This window comes from Theropithecus gelada, chromosome 14 (assembly GCF_003255815.1).
Source record: "Theropithecus gelada isolate Dixy chromosome 14, Tgel_1.0, whole genome shotgun sequence".
NCBI classification, from domain to species: Eukaryota; Metazoa; Chordata; class Mammalia; order Primates; family Cercopithecidae; genus Theropithecus; species Theropithecus gelada.
This window is the reverse complement of record NC_037682.1, coordinates 12399235-12416802: the sequence shown is the minus strand read 5'-3', so window position 1 is coordinate 12416802 and position 17568 is coordinate 12399235. Positions and strand designations below refer to the sequence as shown.

Here is a 17568-nt window from a genome sequence, read left to right as displayed (position 1 = left end):
GTGATGCTTTATTTATTTTATTGAGGTTTTGTATGTGTTTTTGGTGAGAGGGTGGATCCGGATGTCTAGACCATCCTAGTCTTAGAAATAGGAAACCTCTCAGATTTCCTTCTGTGTGACTTTGGATAAGCCAATCTCTGGGCCTCAGTTTCCCTGTCTTAAGGTAAAGCCAGAGAGTTGCCAGGCTGCTCTCTGCCCCAAGGTACAGCACTCCTACCCTGTGGTCTCTTGGCCTGTGCCTCTGGCTATGTATTTTCGAGGGCTCCTGCCCTGCTGGCACCTTGACCACATTCCCCCTCTGCTTCAGCGCTGCCCCCCTAGCTGCCACAGGCTCTCTTTCCTTGGTGGCATCTCCTCTGCCCCTCCCCAGCCTCTCAAAGTTGGCCATACACCAACTTGACTCAGAAGACATCTGTCCTCTCTCAGAGCTGAGGTCAGTGCCTTAGTGATAACAGCCAAGACAAATAATGCATGATAAGACCTGATCCAATACCACAAGCAAATGCAAGCATTGGAGGGTGACGCTTACTGGGTCAAAGAGCTCCAAAGGGTCTCAGAGTCTGGATCCTGGGGGATCCCCCTGTGGTCCTCCTATGCTGTGTCTGGGCCCCCTCCTCTCACCTTAGTGTTTGCTGAGAGATGCAGCATTAGGAGGCCACAATTTGCCTGGGATAGGGTTGAGAGAACCTCTTGGGTTGAGGGTCTCAGGTTGAGAGACCCTCTCAGGGTCTTACCAAGCTAGTGTCCAGCCCCTACCTCCCAGCCTTTGGTTTGCAGCATGGGTGACTCTCACGGCTGGTGCCCAAACGTGGTGTGACCCAAAGAAGGCAACATATGGAGAAGTGGGCAGTACTTTATGATCCCCATTTTACATCAGGGAAATTGAAGCTCTGCAAAGTTAAGTCATTGGAGTTTGACTTTTTAGGTCTGATTCCAAAGTATACTCTGTTCTCTAACTAGGCTTACTTCTGGCTACTCATTTAACCTGTTCAATGCTGTTTCCCCATTTGTAAAAAAGAGAAACATACACATCTTGCTTGCCTCAAAGGGCTATTGTGACAATCATTTGAAATAACTGATAGAAAAAGCACTTTTAAAATTGATACGATGCAAGTTAAATGCTTCCCTCACCTATCTATATATATGACATCTACGCATATTTATGATGTTGGAGCTGGCCACAACTTAGCATCTGATCTAATCAACTGATTTGACCGGACATGAAACTGATCTCAAAGCTGGGTGGCTGCAGAGCCAGGACTAGAGTTTATGTCTTTGAGTTTCTGTTATAGGGCTCTTTCCCCAAGGGGTCTTCAGGAGCCATCAGGGCTGGGCAGAAGCGGTGCCCCTGCTTCCGTGGCAATTCTCCTGTGCATTTTCCTTCCTCCCCCATCCCTACTGAGTTCTCTAGGCCACAAGAAACCACTGAAAATTTGGGTGCAGTGAGATCTGGCCTCAGCAAGATGGCCCTGCAGCAGTGTGTGCAACAGCTGGCTGCCAGGGAGCCTTGGCCAGCGCAGGCAGCAGCAGAGGCAGAAGAAAACACTACTGGGGGTACAGTCTGCTGAACACAATTTTTTTTTTTCAAGGGTGGGCAGTGGGAGATGAGAAGCAGCAAAAGACATTCTGGAATTCTGAGACCAAATCACAGGAGGAACAGTGGTACCATGAATAGAAATGGGGTTAAAAGGAAGAGGCGCTTTTTTGAAGGGACAATGATGACCTCAGTTTGGGGCCAGAAACGGTGAGGGTTGGACTTGGATAGGTCCCAGAGCACATCTGGTGCGACTTCTCCCTTGCCCTGAGGAGGCTGTATTATCTTTGAGCTGCTAGCAGGAAACTCAGTTTTGCATGTGCAAGAGCTGACTAGAAGTCTGCTCTGGCCCTGGGAAAGGTCTGTGGATGTCCATTTGAGACACAGTCATCTCCCAAAAGGAGAAAATGCCGAGTGAGTCAAGGGCCCGGAGCATTTGGAGGGGAGGAGGAGGAAGAGGGAGATGAGGAGAAGGGGGAGGAGGAGGAGGGGGAGGAGGAGGGGGGAGGAAGAGGGGAAGGAGGAGGAGGAGAAGGGGAAGGAGGAGGAGGAGGAGAAGGGGAAGGAGGAGGAGGAGAAGGGGAAGGAGGAGAAGGAGGAGAGGGAGGGGAAACAAATGCAGGAGGCAGGAAGGGGGTGGTCCAGCAGCAAACTGGGAACTGTATATTGTCAGAAAATCTGAAAGCGTGGCATTTCAGGACATCAGCCCGCTGGATGCCTCAAAGAGGTCTGAGAAGGCACGGCTGGATTTGCTGACCTTTCAGAAAGGGTTCCAGAAGGCTTGATGGGAGCAGGCCAAGAGGGCTGCCTTCAGGGTCTGGGGTTTGTGTTTCAAGACTCAATCTATCATGGGCAGATGGAGGGGCCAGACTTATCTCCATGAGCGCCCATGTCTTCATCTGGAAAGACACAGTAACAATACCTACCTTATGCCTTGTCATGAGGATGAAGCTAGGAGGAAGAAGGATAAGAATCACCACCTACTGAATGCTTCCTCAGCCCCGGACAGCGTGCAAATGCTTTTGTCCATTATTTGAAAGTCCTTTGCACACCTAAATTGATAAGCCCATCAGAAGGATGGTTATCTTTACTATTAGAATCAGAGAAGACTGCAATGATCTGAGAAATGGATGGGACGGAAAGTAGACCCAGAGGCCAGGCACAGTGGCTCACACCAACACTTTGGGAGGCCAAGGTGGGAGGATTCTTTGAGTCCAGAAGTTCAAGACCAGCCTGGGCAACATAGCGAGACCCTGTGTTTACAAAAACTTAAAAAATTAACCAGGCATGATGGTGCGTGCCTGTAGTCCCAGTTACCAGGGAAGCTGAGGTGGGAGGATCGCTTGAGCCTGGGAGGTCGAGGCTGCAGTGAGCTGTGATTGTGCTACTGCAGTCACCCTGGGTGACAGAGCAAGACCCTGACTGGAAGGAAGGAAAGAAGGAAGGAAGAAAGGAAGGAAGGAAGGGAGGGAGGGAGGGAGAAAAAGAACCAGAGAGAGCTATTCATTCACAAAATTTGACAATGAATTGACTGTGATAGATAGGGGTGATGGCTTGAGAAGGACACAACTCAGATTTTTTAACGATTGGTTGATAAACATGATTTATTATCCAAGGAAAGAAGAGAAGGAAGAGGCCAGGAAAGGTATTCTGCTGGTCCTTTGCCCACCAGGTGCTCCGTGTCAGTGTCACAGTCCCTCTCGTTCCCCTGCTGGCTGCTGGGTGGCTGAAGGACGCCTTTCACTTTCACTCTGCGTCTAATCAGCCAGTGTCTTTGCTCCCATGACCCTGTGAGTCCCCCAGCAGACCTCAGACTCCTTGTGAGGACAAGATGGAAAGCCTCCCTCACCCATTCAGTGGGGACTGGTGGCATGGGCTCCAGCGCACCAGGCCCCGTCTCCCAAAGCACCACCCCCACCCAGCCCAGCCTTTCACCCACTTGGCTGCCTGAAAGAGTCTGGGCTCCAAGCCACCCAGGCCAGTCTCTTTTGTCCCTGATCAAGTACAGTACGATGGTCACAACAAGGTCCTGGCAAGATCCCCAGGAAGCTGCAGTCCTTGGTGCTGCTTGGGGATGGAGGGTGGGAGGATTCTGTGGGGCAGGAGGAAGCCATGGGAACCTCGTTCTGCTCTGAGATCACCCCTTTTCCCAAGCGACTTTGGGGTTGTATGGATACTATGAGGTTTTCTCTGGGAAGACTGTCTCTGGACAGTCTCATCAGTCTCTCCAAGTAGAGAGAGCAAGAAATAAGACGAGCAGGATTTCAAGACCAGCTTGGGCAACATAATGAGACACTGTCTGTACAAAAAATTAAAAAATTAGAGGGCAGGGAGGCACATGGCAGTGTCCGGTGTGGGGTCAGCCCCCTAAAGTTCTATCTTTTTTTTTTGAGACGGAGTCTCGCCCTGTTGCCCAGGCTGGAGGGCAGTGGCGCAATCTCAGCTCACTGCAAGCTCCGCGTCCTGGGTTCACGCCATTCTCCTGCCTCAGCCTCCTGAGTAGCTGGGACTACAGGCGCCCGCCACAGCGCCCGGCTAATTTTTTTGTATTTTTAGTAGAGGTAGGGTTTCACTATGTTAGTCAGGATGGTCTCAATCTCCTGACCTCGTGATCCACCCGCCTCGGCCTCCCAAAGTGCTGGAATTACAGGCGTGAGCCACCGTGCCCGGCCTAAAGTTCTCTCTTAATTCAGGCCTCCCCTCCCCTCTCCTTGAGCACTGCCCTCATCTTTGAACTCATTGCTGTTCCCCAGTTTCTCCCTTACATCCCAGACCAGCCCCAGCCTCTGAAGTTCTCTCTCTACTATGGATCTGATCATAGCACACCTGCTTTATGGATGTCCAAGCCCCCTCCATGGTCAAGTCCTCCATTCTTACCCCTTACTGAGGCAGCTGGGGCTTTGCCCAATCTGAGCCCCATCTACCGCTGGTCTCACCGGAGCCATTCTTTGAACTTCATTCATTCATTTGTGTCTTCAACACAACGTTTTTATGTGTTTTCAGGACCTACCCTGGCTAGTGTTGTGCTGGGAGCCACTGGGGACCCCAGGCCCTGGCCTGTCCATACTTCTCAGCTACCCTACACAGGCTACCCACACGTGCTGCCTTTTAGGGCCTGAACCTTCAAAGGCTCCTCTCTGAGATATTCCCTGGTTCTGCCTTTCAGATATCACTCCCTGCTTGGAGCTCCACACCCTTTATAAATGTTCGTTGAAGTTATCTATATGGTGTGTTAATCCATTTCTGAAAAAGTAATTTTCTTGGTTCCATTTCCATCAACCTTTGACAGATATCAAGGCCACTGTACTCTCCGGAGGTCTTGCTTCATTCTCTTATCTGGTACGGAAGGCTTTTGTTTGGGATGTCTGCTTCCATTCAAAGACAGAGAGGCCTTGCTGTCTTTATGTCTGCAGTTTGTGGAGTGAATGAGGGATGCTCAGGGCTTACACCAGCATGAAATGCGATGGGGGAGGTTGGGGACTGTGTAAATGTGAGGAAAGGGAGCCCATCTGGCTCCACCAGTTGGGCAGAGTGATCTCCCCACCACCCCTGCGTCAGTGTGAAGTTTAGATAGGGCCTGTTTGACCATCTCTCTCAATCTCAGCCTCTGTGAGATGTCATAATATGGGTCCTGTTTACCTGTCAGCCTGTGGTGAGAATCTAATGATTAGGGGGTGCTAGCACACAGGCACCTGTAAATCCCATTGAAATCAGGGCCCTGTAACTCCTCTCCTGATTCCCAAGCCTCGTGCACCCCACCTGCTCTGTTCATGCTTACTTCCCACGTGTCCCGTTAGCCCTCCGGATGCAGTCAGGCCCATTTCCCCAGGACGCCGTCACTAAGCCGACTCATCCAGCTGGGGTCTGAGGGGCCTGCCTCTCGCCTCACGCCTAAAAATCCTAACCCTCCCCCTATCCCTTTGATACGGCGGTCTTTATTTCCTGGAGTCTGTACATCATCACTCCCCAGTGATGCGTCTGCTTCCACGATTCCCAAAGAGACTGAGCTTACTGAGACCAGGGCAAGGACCGCGCCAGTTCCTCGTCGCCCCCTTCCTCTGCCTTCCCCTCCCTTCCCCCTCACCGTAGCCATGACGCCCAGCCCAAGAAAGCAGAGCAGAGGTTCCGCAATTCTTTTCTAAGACTGTCTGATGAGAGGGTTCAAAGCACTCTAACCCAAGGCCGGCTCGTGTCTCTAGGGAGGTTGCAGGAAGGCGCCAGAATGTGGATGGTGCGGACAATGTGGGATACTGGAGTCTCGACTGCCGCGCGCCAAGGAAGGGCGTCACCTAGCCAAGCCGGCCCTGGAGTTGAGTGCCCCGCAGCCCGCCAGTCCGCCCGCCCGGCCGCTTGCTGGCACCCTGGTGGCCGCGCAGGCTTTGTACCGGCATCAGGTGCAAACCCCAGAGCGCCGGGCGTGCGCGCACGCGCCCTGGAGCGCGCGGAGCCCATTCATCGCTCCCACCCGGATCTCCTCTGGGATCTCCTCCGGCGCCCGGGGCCGGAGCGTGGGGGAGGGAGGAGGTCGGACACGTAGCATGGCTCGCAGCAGGGCTCGACTCCACGCGGGAGGGCGGGGGAGCCGGGGACCCGCCGCTCCAGCCCGCTGGCCTTCGAAAGATCCTCCTGGGCCAATGGCAGGCGGGGCGACGCGACCCGATTGGTGCAGGCGCTCTGCTGATCGCTGTGGAAACCCGGGCGGCGGAGAACGCGGGAGGATGAGGAACCCGAGGCGGGGGGGAGCCGGAGGGGCGGGCAGAGGAGGTGTCGAGGCCCTGAGCTCCCGGGGAGTTTTTACTGGAGGCAAAAGTCCATAGCGGGCGGGCTGAGGGAGGGGCGGAGGAAGGGGACCGCTTTGGGGCACTGGGAAGCCAGGGATCCTCCGCCAGGAAGGCAGGGACACTCCCGAGCGCAGACGAGGAGGCTGGGGGAGGGGGCGCGGTGGGAGGAGTAGGAGAAGACAAAAGCCGAAAGCGAAGAGGGCCCGGGCTGCACACACCGGCTGGGAGGCAGCCGTCTGTGCAGCGAGCAGCCGGCGCGGGGAGGCCTCAGTGCACCGGGCGTCACAATAGGCAGGCAGCATGGGGAAGGGGGGTAACCAGGGCGAGGGGGCCGCCGAGCGCGAGGTGCCGATGCCCACCTTCAGCTGGGAGGAGATTCAGAAGCATAACCTGCGCACCGACAGGTGGCTGGTCATTGACCGCAAGGTTTACAACATCACCAAATGGTCCACCCAGCACCCGGGGGGGCCAACGGGTCATCGGGCACTACGCTGGAGAAGATGCAACGGTAAGGGTCTGGGGGCGCCCCAGCCACCCTTCTCTGCTGCAGGCGGAGTCAGGAGCCCTGGCTCCCCGGGCGCCAAACAGACCTCCGGCGCTGAATGGAGCTTGGGACATCCTGTAGGGAAGGAAAGTGCATCTATCGCACTCGTACCCCCGCCCCAATCCTCCTCCTCCTCTGGGCCGACTGGGGTGGAGACCGGATCTGGGACCCCGGGAGGCGGCGCTGCGGTGAAAGTCCCAGCGGTGGAGAACAGGGCAGCATCTACCGCGCGCGCCGGGACCCACGCGTCCTCCCCTTCAGTGGGGTTTGCCCGGAGGCAGGGACTCTCCAAGTGGGGCGCTCGGGCCCGACGGCTCTGGCGCCCCCACCGTGGAAGATGGCCGCCCCTGCGCGCCGCTGAAAGGAGCGGGAGCGCAGGCAGCCAGGTGTGGGACTCTGCGCTTGTCCAGCACTCTCCATCCAGACTAGGTGGCGAGAAGGAAAGCTCGTCCCCGGCCGGGGATCGCTCCTGCTGGGACTCTTGTCTAAGAAGGCCCTCAGTGGCCGCCTGGGAAAAACCGCCCAATAGCTCGGGTTCCCACGCTCGACTCACCCCAAGCTCGAGTCGACCTTCTTGGGGACCGGCGTCGGGGATTGGTGGATGGAGAACGGGCTGGGGTTTGCAAAGCCCAGGTCGAGTGAGGCCTTGAGCCGGTGGATTTAGCAGCGCTAGACTGGCTTGGCAACAGGTCCATCTGCACTCGAGGTTACTCTCGGGCGTTCAATTCAATGGCTCTCTGTTTTTAAATCCTGCCAAGAACGCCCTTTCCTCATCTTGCACTCCTAAAGGTAGCTCTCTGGAGCCAGGGCTGCCCACCTTACCCGCACCAAATGCATGGCTCAGTGATTACCCTGCACCAGCTATCCGCACCGGGGACCCCAGTCTGAAATCCTGGCGTTTATTAAAGGTGCAGCTGGTATCCCATGGATTCGAATGGGCTAGAGGGAAAAGAGCAGAGGCAAGGAGAGAAGAAAGGGCGGCTCTTGGTGGTAGTGAATAGGCTGCAGAGAAAAAAGGTCTGATGGGATAGAGAAATTGGGGAAGGTGTATAGGAGAGAGGCAGAAAGGAGGGATGAACTTGAAGTAGATCATTCCACCTGGAGGTCTAGGATGCGGAACTGTTTGTGGGCTTTTGCTCTCTAAGCTGCGTAGCCCCAACCCTTACCTTCCCCACCTCTTGCATCTCCAGGGGAAGGCCAGACCAGGCCGCCATAATCCAAGCTGGACAGTGGACAGGTGGTGTGGGCCAGCCGGGCCAGGGCTTATCTAAGATTGGGAAGGTCAGCGATATTGAAATTCCCTACAGCTTCCAGCCCCATCCTGTTTTACTTGCTTATGGACATTGCTTAAGCCTAGGGGGTTTGTGATGCTATTTAGAACTTAGGTGGGTATGTTTCACATACCTTCAGCGCTATCTCACCTGCACCTTTCCACAACCCAGTGAGGAGGTTGGGTAAAGGTAATTCCTAAGTAAAGGACCTTCTGGATCCTGGCTGGGATCTTTCCACTCTATGTTGCTGGACTTGGACTGGTCTGTTTCTAATTGTATAGGTAAATTGTAGAAGGTTCCTGCCCTGTCCAGGCCCTCACCAAAAGCTTTCCAGAAGGAAAAGTCAAATACAATGGATTTGGTCTGATTATTCCGTATTGTTAAACATATTTTCTTACGTGAACGCTCAGTCTGGCAATTGCCTTGACCTTTCTGGTTTAATTACCATATCACATCGATTTATTTCATCCTTGTTCTGGATGTTCTCAGTGCTTACCTGACCTTAACACTGAGTTCCCTCCAAAAATCAGTGCTTACATCTCTCCTAGCAGAGGACTAGGATGCCCTACCCTTCCCTGACCTTTTCTCTGTCTCATAAAAACGTAATAGTCTCTTCATTTCTGGTCCTGCTCCAGCGCTTTCTGTATAACTTTCATGGACTATAAACCTGGCATCTTGGATGTTAGTTGCTTTGTTACTCTCATAAGCTAAGGTGAGAGCCAACCTGGGCTGCAAACAGATCTAGAATTGAAGAAATATGTCATTACTGGGCTCATTCACTGAGTGTTGTCACTTGACTGAGCCACCTCTCCTCATCTATAAGGTACACCTGTACCTGTTTCAACGAATCTGATTTGTGGCAAAGCACCCCAGCAACTGTAACCACCAGATGAATGCAATGGGGTGTTTTCAGGCAAACGAGAATAAGAACAAGGATTATGAAACAGCTAGAATGGAAAGTATGCAAAGAGGAATTTGGAAGAAAAAATTTAAATCTATGCTAGCTTTATTTGGTGTAGCAACACGTAAAAACAATCCCTGTCCCCAGAGCTTCCTGTCTTCTAAAATAAGACTTTTGGGGCATGAAATACACGAACTGGGGATACAGAATTGAATGATGGTGATGGTGGAGTGAGCAGCTGGGTTCTTTTTGTTTTGTTTTGTTTTGTTTAAACTGTCCAGGACCAGGTTGGAAAAAGGCCTTGAGCAGCATAGGGTGGGTGGGGCATGTGGAAAGAGGACCTAAAGAGAGAGGCAGAAACAGGCTACTGAAATCCAGAGACACCTTGTCTAGGCTGTTGAGCAAGTGGCTTTACCCCTTTGGGTGATGGTTTGTTCCCCAGAGCAAGCGGAGTGACAATTTATGCACCAGGCACAGTCTGGGGAGAGACTGATCAGAAGACAGTTTGGATTCCCTGGAACATTCCCAGGCAATGTTCTGAGCCCATCACAGTGCAGTCATTCCTAACACCAGCCTGGAACCAGGTCAGAAGTCAAAGTCATTCTCGGGACAATCTCGGAAGATCAGGGGGACAATCTGGGGCCTCAACAGGGCATTTTCTTTTTTCTGAAGAGGAAAATATCCAGGTAGTCAGGATCCATCTCCCTAGAAGGATGGGGCAACTGTTACGTGGTCCTTCCACAGAAGTTAAACCCTGGCCTTGCCTATAATAATACAAGTTGCTTGATTTTTGCAGCTTACAAAGCACATTCATATATTTCACCTCATTTCATTCTCAGATCAGCCCCGTAGGCACCTCTCATTGCTCTGAGGTATCAAACCTGGCTCAAGTGGCAGTGCTCAGACTTCAAATCAGGATCTGACCTCAAGTCTTCCCAGCTCACCTTCCTTCTCTTCCTGTTTCTACCTCTGATCTCTTCCCTTTGTTGCTGCGGTGCTTCTCTCGTCTTTTCCTTGCTGTGGGCAAAAGGAACCCTCACCCACGCCCTAAGAGTGTGTCTGCTCTTTTCACAGCAGTCCCACCACTGCAGAACTGTTCATCTTCAGCAACAATTCATCAAACATTAATTGAGTGTCTCCATAGCTCTGAGCTGGGCCCAGACACAAAGATGAATTATCCACAGACAGAGACCTGAAGCTGCGGGATGTGCTCCCCTTGCTGTCTGTCAAGCTGGGGCTTGGATCTGGACCCTCTGCCTCCAGACATCAGCCCCCCATCCCTAACCCTTGTCTCAGCAGCTGCTCCTGCCTGGTCTGCACTGGTGACCTCTTAGAATCAAGGGAAGGCGAGAAGAGACCAGAGGTTTGTTCCACCTTTCAACCTGCTCTTAGGTTGTTCTTGTGAAAAGGCAACAGATCTAAAGTGGAACTCTGGCCTCCTTTGGACAAGGCAGGAGGGTTGTAGTATTTAGAGGCAGGGGACCTGGGTTCCAGTCCCAGCCTTACGAATTCCCAGGCCTGGAGAGCAGCTCCATCTCCCCAGCTGAGATCTGGGTGGGAGCCGTCCAATTCCTGTGGTTGCAGCCTCAGCATCCCCAGGAAGCAGTTCTGAGATGGAAGTGGTGAATGGCACCAATTTCTTCATGCCCAGGTTGCCTTTGCAGGGGCCTATCTCCTGTACAGCCCTGCCTTTCTGCCCTCAAGGTAGTGCGTGGACCCTGTGTTATGGGGGAGGCTCTCACTGCAGGGCTCTTTGGCCACAGAGCACGGCCCTACCAGCCTCTTCTTTTCTTGGAGGGGACATGGCATAGGGGCTTCCTGCCCTGCCTGCATCTCTGCTGCAGAAAGGAAGTCAACGTCCCTGTCTTGCTCTTCATTTCCACTGGAGAATGCGAGGGTCCCTCCTGTGCATCTCCACACTCTTAGATCACTTGTTCCGTAAAGTTCTGGTCCACAGGGCTGTCACCTACTGCACTGCATGCCCTCAGCTTGCCCGTCCTGCACTTTCCAAGTCCTGGGCCAAGTGCCCAGTTGTGCAGCATTCGATCAGAGATTAGCCTTGCTCAGCAGAGGACATGAGCACAGCCATAAACAAATCCTGGCACCAGGTGCTCAGTGGATGGCAAGCAACTGTGAGTTGTACCTGGAGTTGGGCAGGGGCAGGGAAAATATCCCTGTGGAGAAGTTGACTGGCATCAGAGCTGGGTGACGGCAGAAGCAGGAACTGGCAAAGAGCGAAGTGTGACATGCACTTCGGAATCTGGGTGTTCTGACATCCCCACCTCACACACCTGCCCTGCCGGGTGTGTGCAGCTCTGCTTTCTTCACTTGTTTGCCAATCCTTTCTCTTCCCCATGTTCCAGGTCCTCTTTCTGGAAAGTCTCTGGCTTCTCTCCTGTTACACAAGGATAGAGCGCGGTTCCAATTCTTGGTCCAAAGACAATGTTTGGGTTGGCCCTCCCTTGCCTTGAATCCTGGTCTGCCTTATACCTGCCAGACATTCCTGTAACCCAGCAGGTGCTGGGAACCTTCTGCCAGCGTGTGAGACACATTTATGCAATGGGAAGTGAGAGACAAAAAATAATCCACTCTCAGGGAGCAGGATGCTCATGTCGAAGGAAGCCTTTGTCTGAACAGCAGATAACACTCAAGGTAGCCACATGTGACTCAAACTCTGCTCAGCTCATCCCCGAGTGTGATAGTGGGCAGGTGGCTCTGCCAACCTACGCCTCATTTTTTGTCTCTAAAAAAGGACCTGCCTCACGAAGTTTGGTAAAGATTCGTGGCTGATGTATGCAAGCCACTCCCGGGGCTCCGTGTCTCGCCTGCGTCACCTCAGCAGGTGGCAGCTGTAGCAACCACCAGCGTGGGGATGCCGGAGAAGGCTTTTGGTGTTCCAGAGGCAGAAGCTAAGTTGTGTGAAATGCGGAAGAGGACAAGTGTCTGATCATGACTGAACAGTGGAAAAGTATGATATCAGAGTGTGTTCAGCTGTGGGGTCCTGGGTCCATTCATTCCCTCATGAGCCATCTTATGAGGCCCCGTTCCAGGCAATGGGATTATTGCAGCAAACAAGACAGGTGCAGGCCTTCCCAACTGGGGCTTATGCTCCAGTGGGGGACACAGGCCATAAACAAGTGGGCACGTCACATGGTCTGATGACGAACCTTGATGACTGCTGTGAAGATCTAATAGGACATTGACCCAGGGAAGGCCCAGGGCTGGGAGAGCTCTTTCGGATGTGATGTTGGGAAAAGCCTCTTGGAGGTGATATTGAGGCTGAGTCCCGAGTGGAGGTGGCCCTGGTGTGGAAAGGAGCGTGGTATGTTCAAGGGTGGTCCACACCAGGCCTGCTCGGAAAGCTGCCACATTGACCATGGGCAAGGAGCCGATCCAACAGACTGCTCGATTTTCTGAAATGGCAGGAAGCGTGTGGCACGTGAGAAAGGAGTCCTTAAAGGCAGATGGACCTGGATTTGATCCTGGCTCTGCCACTTGGAGCCCAGGACTTTGCTTCCTGCGTCTTCATCTCAAAAGTTGGGGCTTGAGGCCTAAGGGAGTAACATGAACAACACTCCTGGCTCCCTGCCTGGCACACGCCTATTACCCCTGGGCTCAGGGAGGTGAGGCTGCCCGTGAGCCTTCTGGAAATGGCTGAGGAGCAACCCAGGTCAAGGCAGGGCTCTGTCATCTGTCTGCTCCCTTGGAGCTGGAACCTGGACTGCAGGTCTTGGGTGTTGGGGAGGCAGCAGGAGCAGAGATGAGTCCATTTGTAAGCCACTGAATCTTGCCTTTCAGTGAAACAAGAGGCATCCATTAGTTATCAGCCGCTGCAGCTGCTTCTTAGGAAACTGCCTTACCAGGGACTTCCTGTTCATTTCTCAAAGGCTGTGGTGTGATGTGAGGAGGACCAATGAAGGGGCTTTTTCAGGCCCAGCCCTGGGCCCTGACTTTGGCAGCTCCTCCAGGCCTCTCCCAGGGCCTTGCTTATTTTGCAGAGGTGGCTGAGGCTTTGGTGGGGACTGCTCACCCCACCCAGAGCCGGCAAAGCTGGTCACCACTGCAACCCGGGGCTCCTCCCTCCTCGCCCCCCAGGGCCTCCTCCCTGCCTGCCCCCTGGGCCTCTTCCCTGCGTCCCCAGGGCCCTGGAACAGCACATGTCTTTTCCGTGAAAATACACTTGACCTGATCCCCTGCTACTATCCCTTGTCTGCTTGGCTAGTGGGTCGTAGGCATTTTTTTAAAAACCATGGGCCTAGTTTTCTCCTGCACGAAGTGTTGCTTTGTCAGTCTGTTCTAAACACAAATAGAACAAAGACCAAGCAAACGACTTAATGCCAGGAATGTAGTAAAGAGATGATGGGAGACTGGCAGTTACCCTTAGGAGATCCTTACATGTGGGGGTGAAAAGATTTCCAGGAGTGGTTAGCACTTTCTCCACCTCCCCACGACGCTCTTTTTTTTTTTTTGAGATGGAGTCTCTCTCTGTCGGCAGGCTGGAGTGCAATGGCATGATCTTGGCTCACTGCAACCTGCCACCTCCCTGGTTAAAGCAATTCCCCTGCCTCAACCTCCCTAGTAGCTGGGATTACAGGTGTGTGCTACCACGCCCGGCGAATTTTTTTGTTGTTGTTATGTAGAGACGGGGTTTCACCATGTTGGCCAGGCTGGTCTCAAACTCCTGGCCTCAGGCAATCTGCCGCCTTGGACTCCCAAAGTGCTAAGATGACCGCACCCAGCCCCCTCTTCTTTTTAATTTTGAAAATTTCCCAACATTCAGAAATGTCGAAAGAGCAAGCAAACACCTGTGTATCCTCAACCAAGATTCACTAGTCTTAACATTTTGCCACCTTCGCGTTTTTCCTCTTTACACGTGTGCAGTTTCCTTTTGAAAATAAGCCGTGTCATTATGTGATCATATCCGTAAGGTCTTCATCATTTCCTAAGGAAAAAAGAAGAGATGCTCTAACATAATCACAGTACCTTTGTCACGTTTAAGAAAATTAATAGTAATTCCTTGATATGATCGAATATCTGGTCCATATTTATTTTTTCTCATTCAACCCCTGAAAACCCTTGTATAACTTATTTTTTCCTTCAAGTGAGAGCCTTTCACATTAAAGAATTGCAGGATGTTGTTTGTTTTTTGAGACAGAGTCTCACTCTGTCACCCAGGCTGGAGTGCAGTGGTGCAATCTTGGCTCACTGCAACCTCCGCCTCCTGGTTTTAAGGGATTCTTGTGCCTCAGCCTCCTGAGTAGCTGGGATTACATGCGTGCGCCACCATGCCTGACTAATTTTTGTATTTTTAGTAGAGACGGTATATCACCATTTTGCCCAGGCTGATCTCAAACTCCTAACCTCAGGTGATCCCTGTCTCGGCCTCCCAAAGTGCTGGGATTACAGGCATGAGCCACTGTGCCTGGCCTGTTCGTTTTTTGAGGCAGGGTCTCACTCTCTTGCCCAGACTGGAGTGCAGTGGCACCATCATTACTTACTGTATCTTCCTGCCTCAGCCTCCTGAGTAGCTGGGGTTATTGGTGCAGGTCACCACACCTGGCTAATTTTGTTTATTTTTATAGAGACGGGTCTTGCTATGTTACTCAGGCTGGTCTTGAACTCCTGGCCTCAAGTGATCCCCCTGCCTCTGCCTCCCAAAGTGCTGGGATTACGGGTGTGAGCCCCTGCGACTGAACAAAAGTTGCAGTTTTTATATCATTTTAGTCTCTTTTAATCTAGACCATGCTTCCATACTTTTTTTTTTTCCACAAACCTGTATTTTTTTTCCCAGCTATATTGATTTTTCTGATTGTTTCTCATGGTGGAGCTTGACTGGTTTGCCAATCCTACCAATGTCTGGAAGCTTGACTTGATGCAGATTAAACAGTGTTCACCACTGGGACATTCTATTGCATCCCCTCAGGCACGCCTGGTGCCAGCTCATCCCTAATAGAAATGCTAGATTTTTTATGAGATAATTAATGTAATATGCATAATGTGTATAGAAAAAAGCTGGAAGGAAAACTGCTAACATATTAGCAATAATGATCACTTTCTGGGTGATATTTATTTTCCTCTTTATTCTGCTGTGCCTTTTCTAACTTGACCAAAACTCAGCACATTTTTACGTTATAATTGGGGAAAAAAAGATTAAAACGTTTATCATTATAGCAGTGTTAGAGTTCGGAAAGTAATGAAAATAAAGCAAGGCATAATCCAGCTATCTTAACATGTATAATAATAGCCTAGATCATCCCAGGCTTTTTTTCAGGAATGCTTTTTACATAACTCTGTGTTTATTTTTTGTTTACTTTATCTGAGCACATTTCCAATGCCATGGTAGTATTTGGTCTTGTTATTTTCATCGATAACCCTGGATATGAAGGTGAGGAACTTACAAGAGGTGGTGGGTGGTGCAGTTTGTGCACCATGCAAGGCACTCAGCTTACGCAGTTGAGGCTCAAGTCCTCCCTGAGCCCCATGTCTTCCTGGTGCGCCTTCCTGGAGGGTCACCATTTCCTGACTTGCCCAAAGGCAGCCTGTGCAGCTATCCACAAACCCCTGGGGAGTTTAGCATGCCTGTGCCGGCACAGAAGTCCAGGTGGCTATTGCTGTTGGCATTGGGCACTAAGGGCTCTGTCCTGGAAAAATGCTGGAGACAGCATTTGGGGCCAGATCACAGGAGACCCTGTTTGGTGTCTGGGTGCACACATGGAGCTGCTGCTGGTTGAGCACTGTCCTCCTTGGGACCCGAGAGCAGACAGAGGTCGGGTCTCAGCCTCACCACTGCCCTCTGCTCTCCAGGATGCCTTCCGCGCCTTCCACCCTGACCTGAAATTCGTGGGCAAGTTCTTGAAACCCCTGCTGATTGGTGAGCTGGCCCCAGAAGAGCCTAGCCAGGACCATGGCAAGAACGTGAGTCGGGCTTGCAACCTGGGTGGGGGTGGAGAAGAGGCTGGGGGTGGCTGGGAGTCTGAGAGAGGCTCCCCTCACCCCAGGACCGGTAACTGGGGCTGGGGCAGGCAGGGGTGCTTTTGTCCTGGAGGAGCCACTGTGGATCACCTGTGGTCAGGGAGGGCCTCAGAGCTTCCCTGGGAGCTGGGATTTGACAACAGCTAGTGGCGTCTCCTCTCTTCTAGCCAGTTTCACTTTCATTCTCCTCCATCCCTTTCCAGAAAGGTGCCAGATGACAATCTAGGGGAAAGACAGGACAGAAACACTAAAAAATGTCATTTAATGACAAGAGTGGCTTTGGGGTCTGGGAGCACCTCTTTGAGAAAGAATGGCCATTTCCTGGTCATTGCTTCATCGTCTGCAGGTCAGACACTCTCCTGGGTGCTGGGTTTCCAGGACAGTGACGTGTGAAAATAGCAACCCCTGAGGTTTCACGGGCTGTTTTGTTCAACAATGAAGTCCCCATGTAAATGGTGGAGCAGTGTATAGAAGGAACTTGGGACAGGAGGCAGGGGCAGGGCAGGACGGGGAGGAGAGTGGTTACAAGGAGAGGAGTGGTACCCACAGGGCATGACCAGGGTGGTCATGGAGGTCCCACTCTGGCCTCAGCGAGCCCTTCCTCCTCTTGTTGCCAGCCTGGGCTGGACCCCTCTGCTTAGCAGAGCCAGGCCAGGACCAGGGTCTCTCCTGGCCTGGACTCTTGGCCAGTCCCCCACTGCCCCCATTGCCTCTGGCTTTCCTGATGAGCTGCAGGCCACCCTGCGGGTCCTCCAGAGGCCAATGCCCCTACTCTCACATTTCCCTCCATGGTATATGAGATCACCTGCCCTGTACCCATGCCAACCCATGCTTGTCCCCTCCTGCCTCCTTCGCAAGTCCATCTCCCACTCTCACCCCCCGGCACCTCCTGGCCTGCAGCTTACCCAGCTTTGCTTGTCCTGCCCTGTAGCTCCCTCCTCCATGGCCTTGCTCCTTGGCTCTGTCCATTGCTCTCCCTTTGTGCTGCAGATCCTGCACCACTTAGCACCCAGGCTCCCACCATGTGCCACCAGAACCACCTTTCATAGCACCCTGGTCATGCCCTGTGGGTACCGCTCCTCTCCTATTATCCACTCTCCTCCCTGTCCAGCCCTGCCCCTGCCTCTTGTCCCAAGTTCCTTCTTTCTCGCAATGCCATTGTGTTCCCAGGGCATTCCTTGATTCCACTTCGCCTCCCTGGCTCCATGTGCCCGGGGCTCACAGCCCCCTCCTTCCTACCTCAGCTCGCCCTCCTTCCTACCTCAGCTCGCCCTCCTTCCTACCTCAGCTCGCCCTCCTTCCTGCCTCAGCTCGCCCTCCTTCCTGCCTCATCTCGCCCTCCTTCCTACCTCATCTCGCCCTCCTTCCTGCCTCAGCTCGCCCTCCTGCCTCAGCTCACCCTCCTGCCTGCCTCAGCTCATCCTCCTGCACTAGTTTGTGTTGCCCCAACTCAACCCCTCAAGACCCAACAGTGCGCACAGAGCAAGTGGTGCTCTGTTGGGTGGTGGAAAATGCAAGTTTTCTTTTTCTTTTTCTTTTCTTTTTTTTTTTTTTTTTTTTTTGAG

At 52.7% G+C, this 17568-nt stretch overlaps 1 protein-coding gene and 1 long non-coding RNA gene across 2 annotated transcripts in view; both read left to right on the top strand.

The window, feature by feature from the left end:
- The first annotated feature begins 4283 nt into the window (after nucleotides 1-4283).
- On the top strand, nucleotides 4284-4770 carry LOC112606131. Its single transcript, XR_003115601.1, has 2 exons — nucleotides 4284-4391; nucleotides 4538-4770. It is a non-coding gene; the product is annotated as an uncharacterized LOC112606131 (long non-coding RNA).
- Nucleotides 4771-6615: 1845 nt separating this feature from the next.
- FADS2 (fatty acid desaturase 2) overlaps nucleotides 6616-17568 on the top strand; it is a 39376-nt gene continuing 28423 nt past the window's right edge. Inside the window, 3 exon segments of the mRNA XM_025356195.1 lie at nucleotides 6616-6777; nucleotides 6779-6823; nucleotides 15836-15946. Of these exon segments, the coding sequence (XP_025211980.1) occupies nucleotides 6616-6777; nucleotides 6779-6823; nucleotides 15836-15946 (318 nt within the window).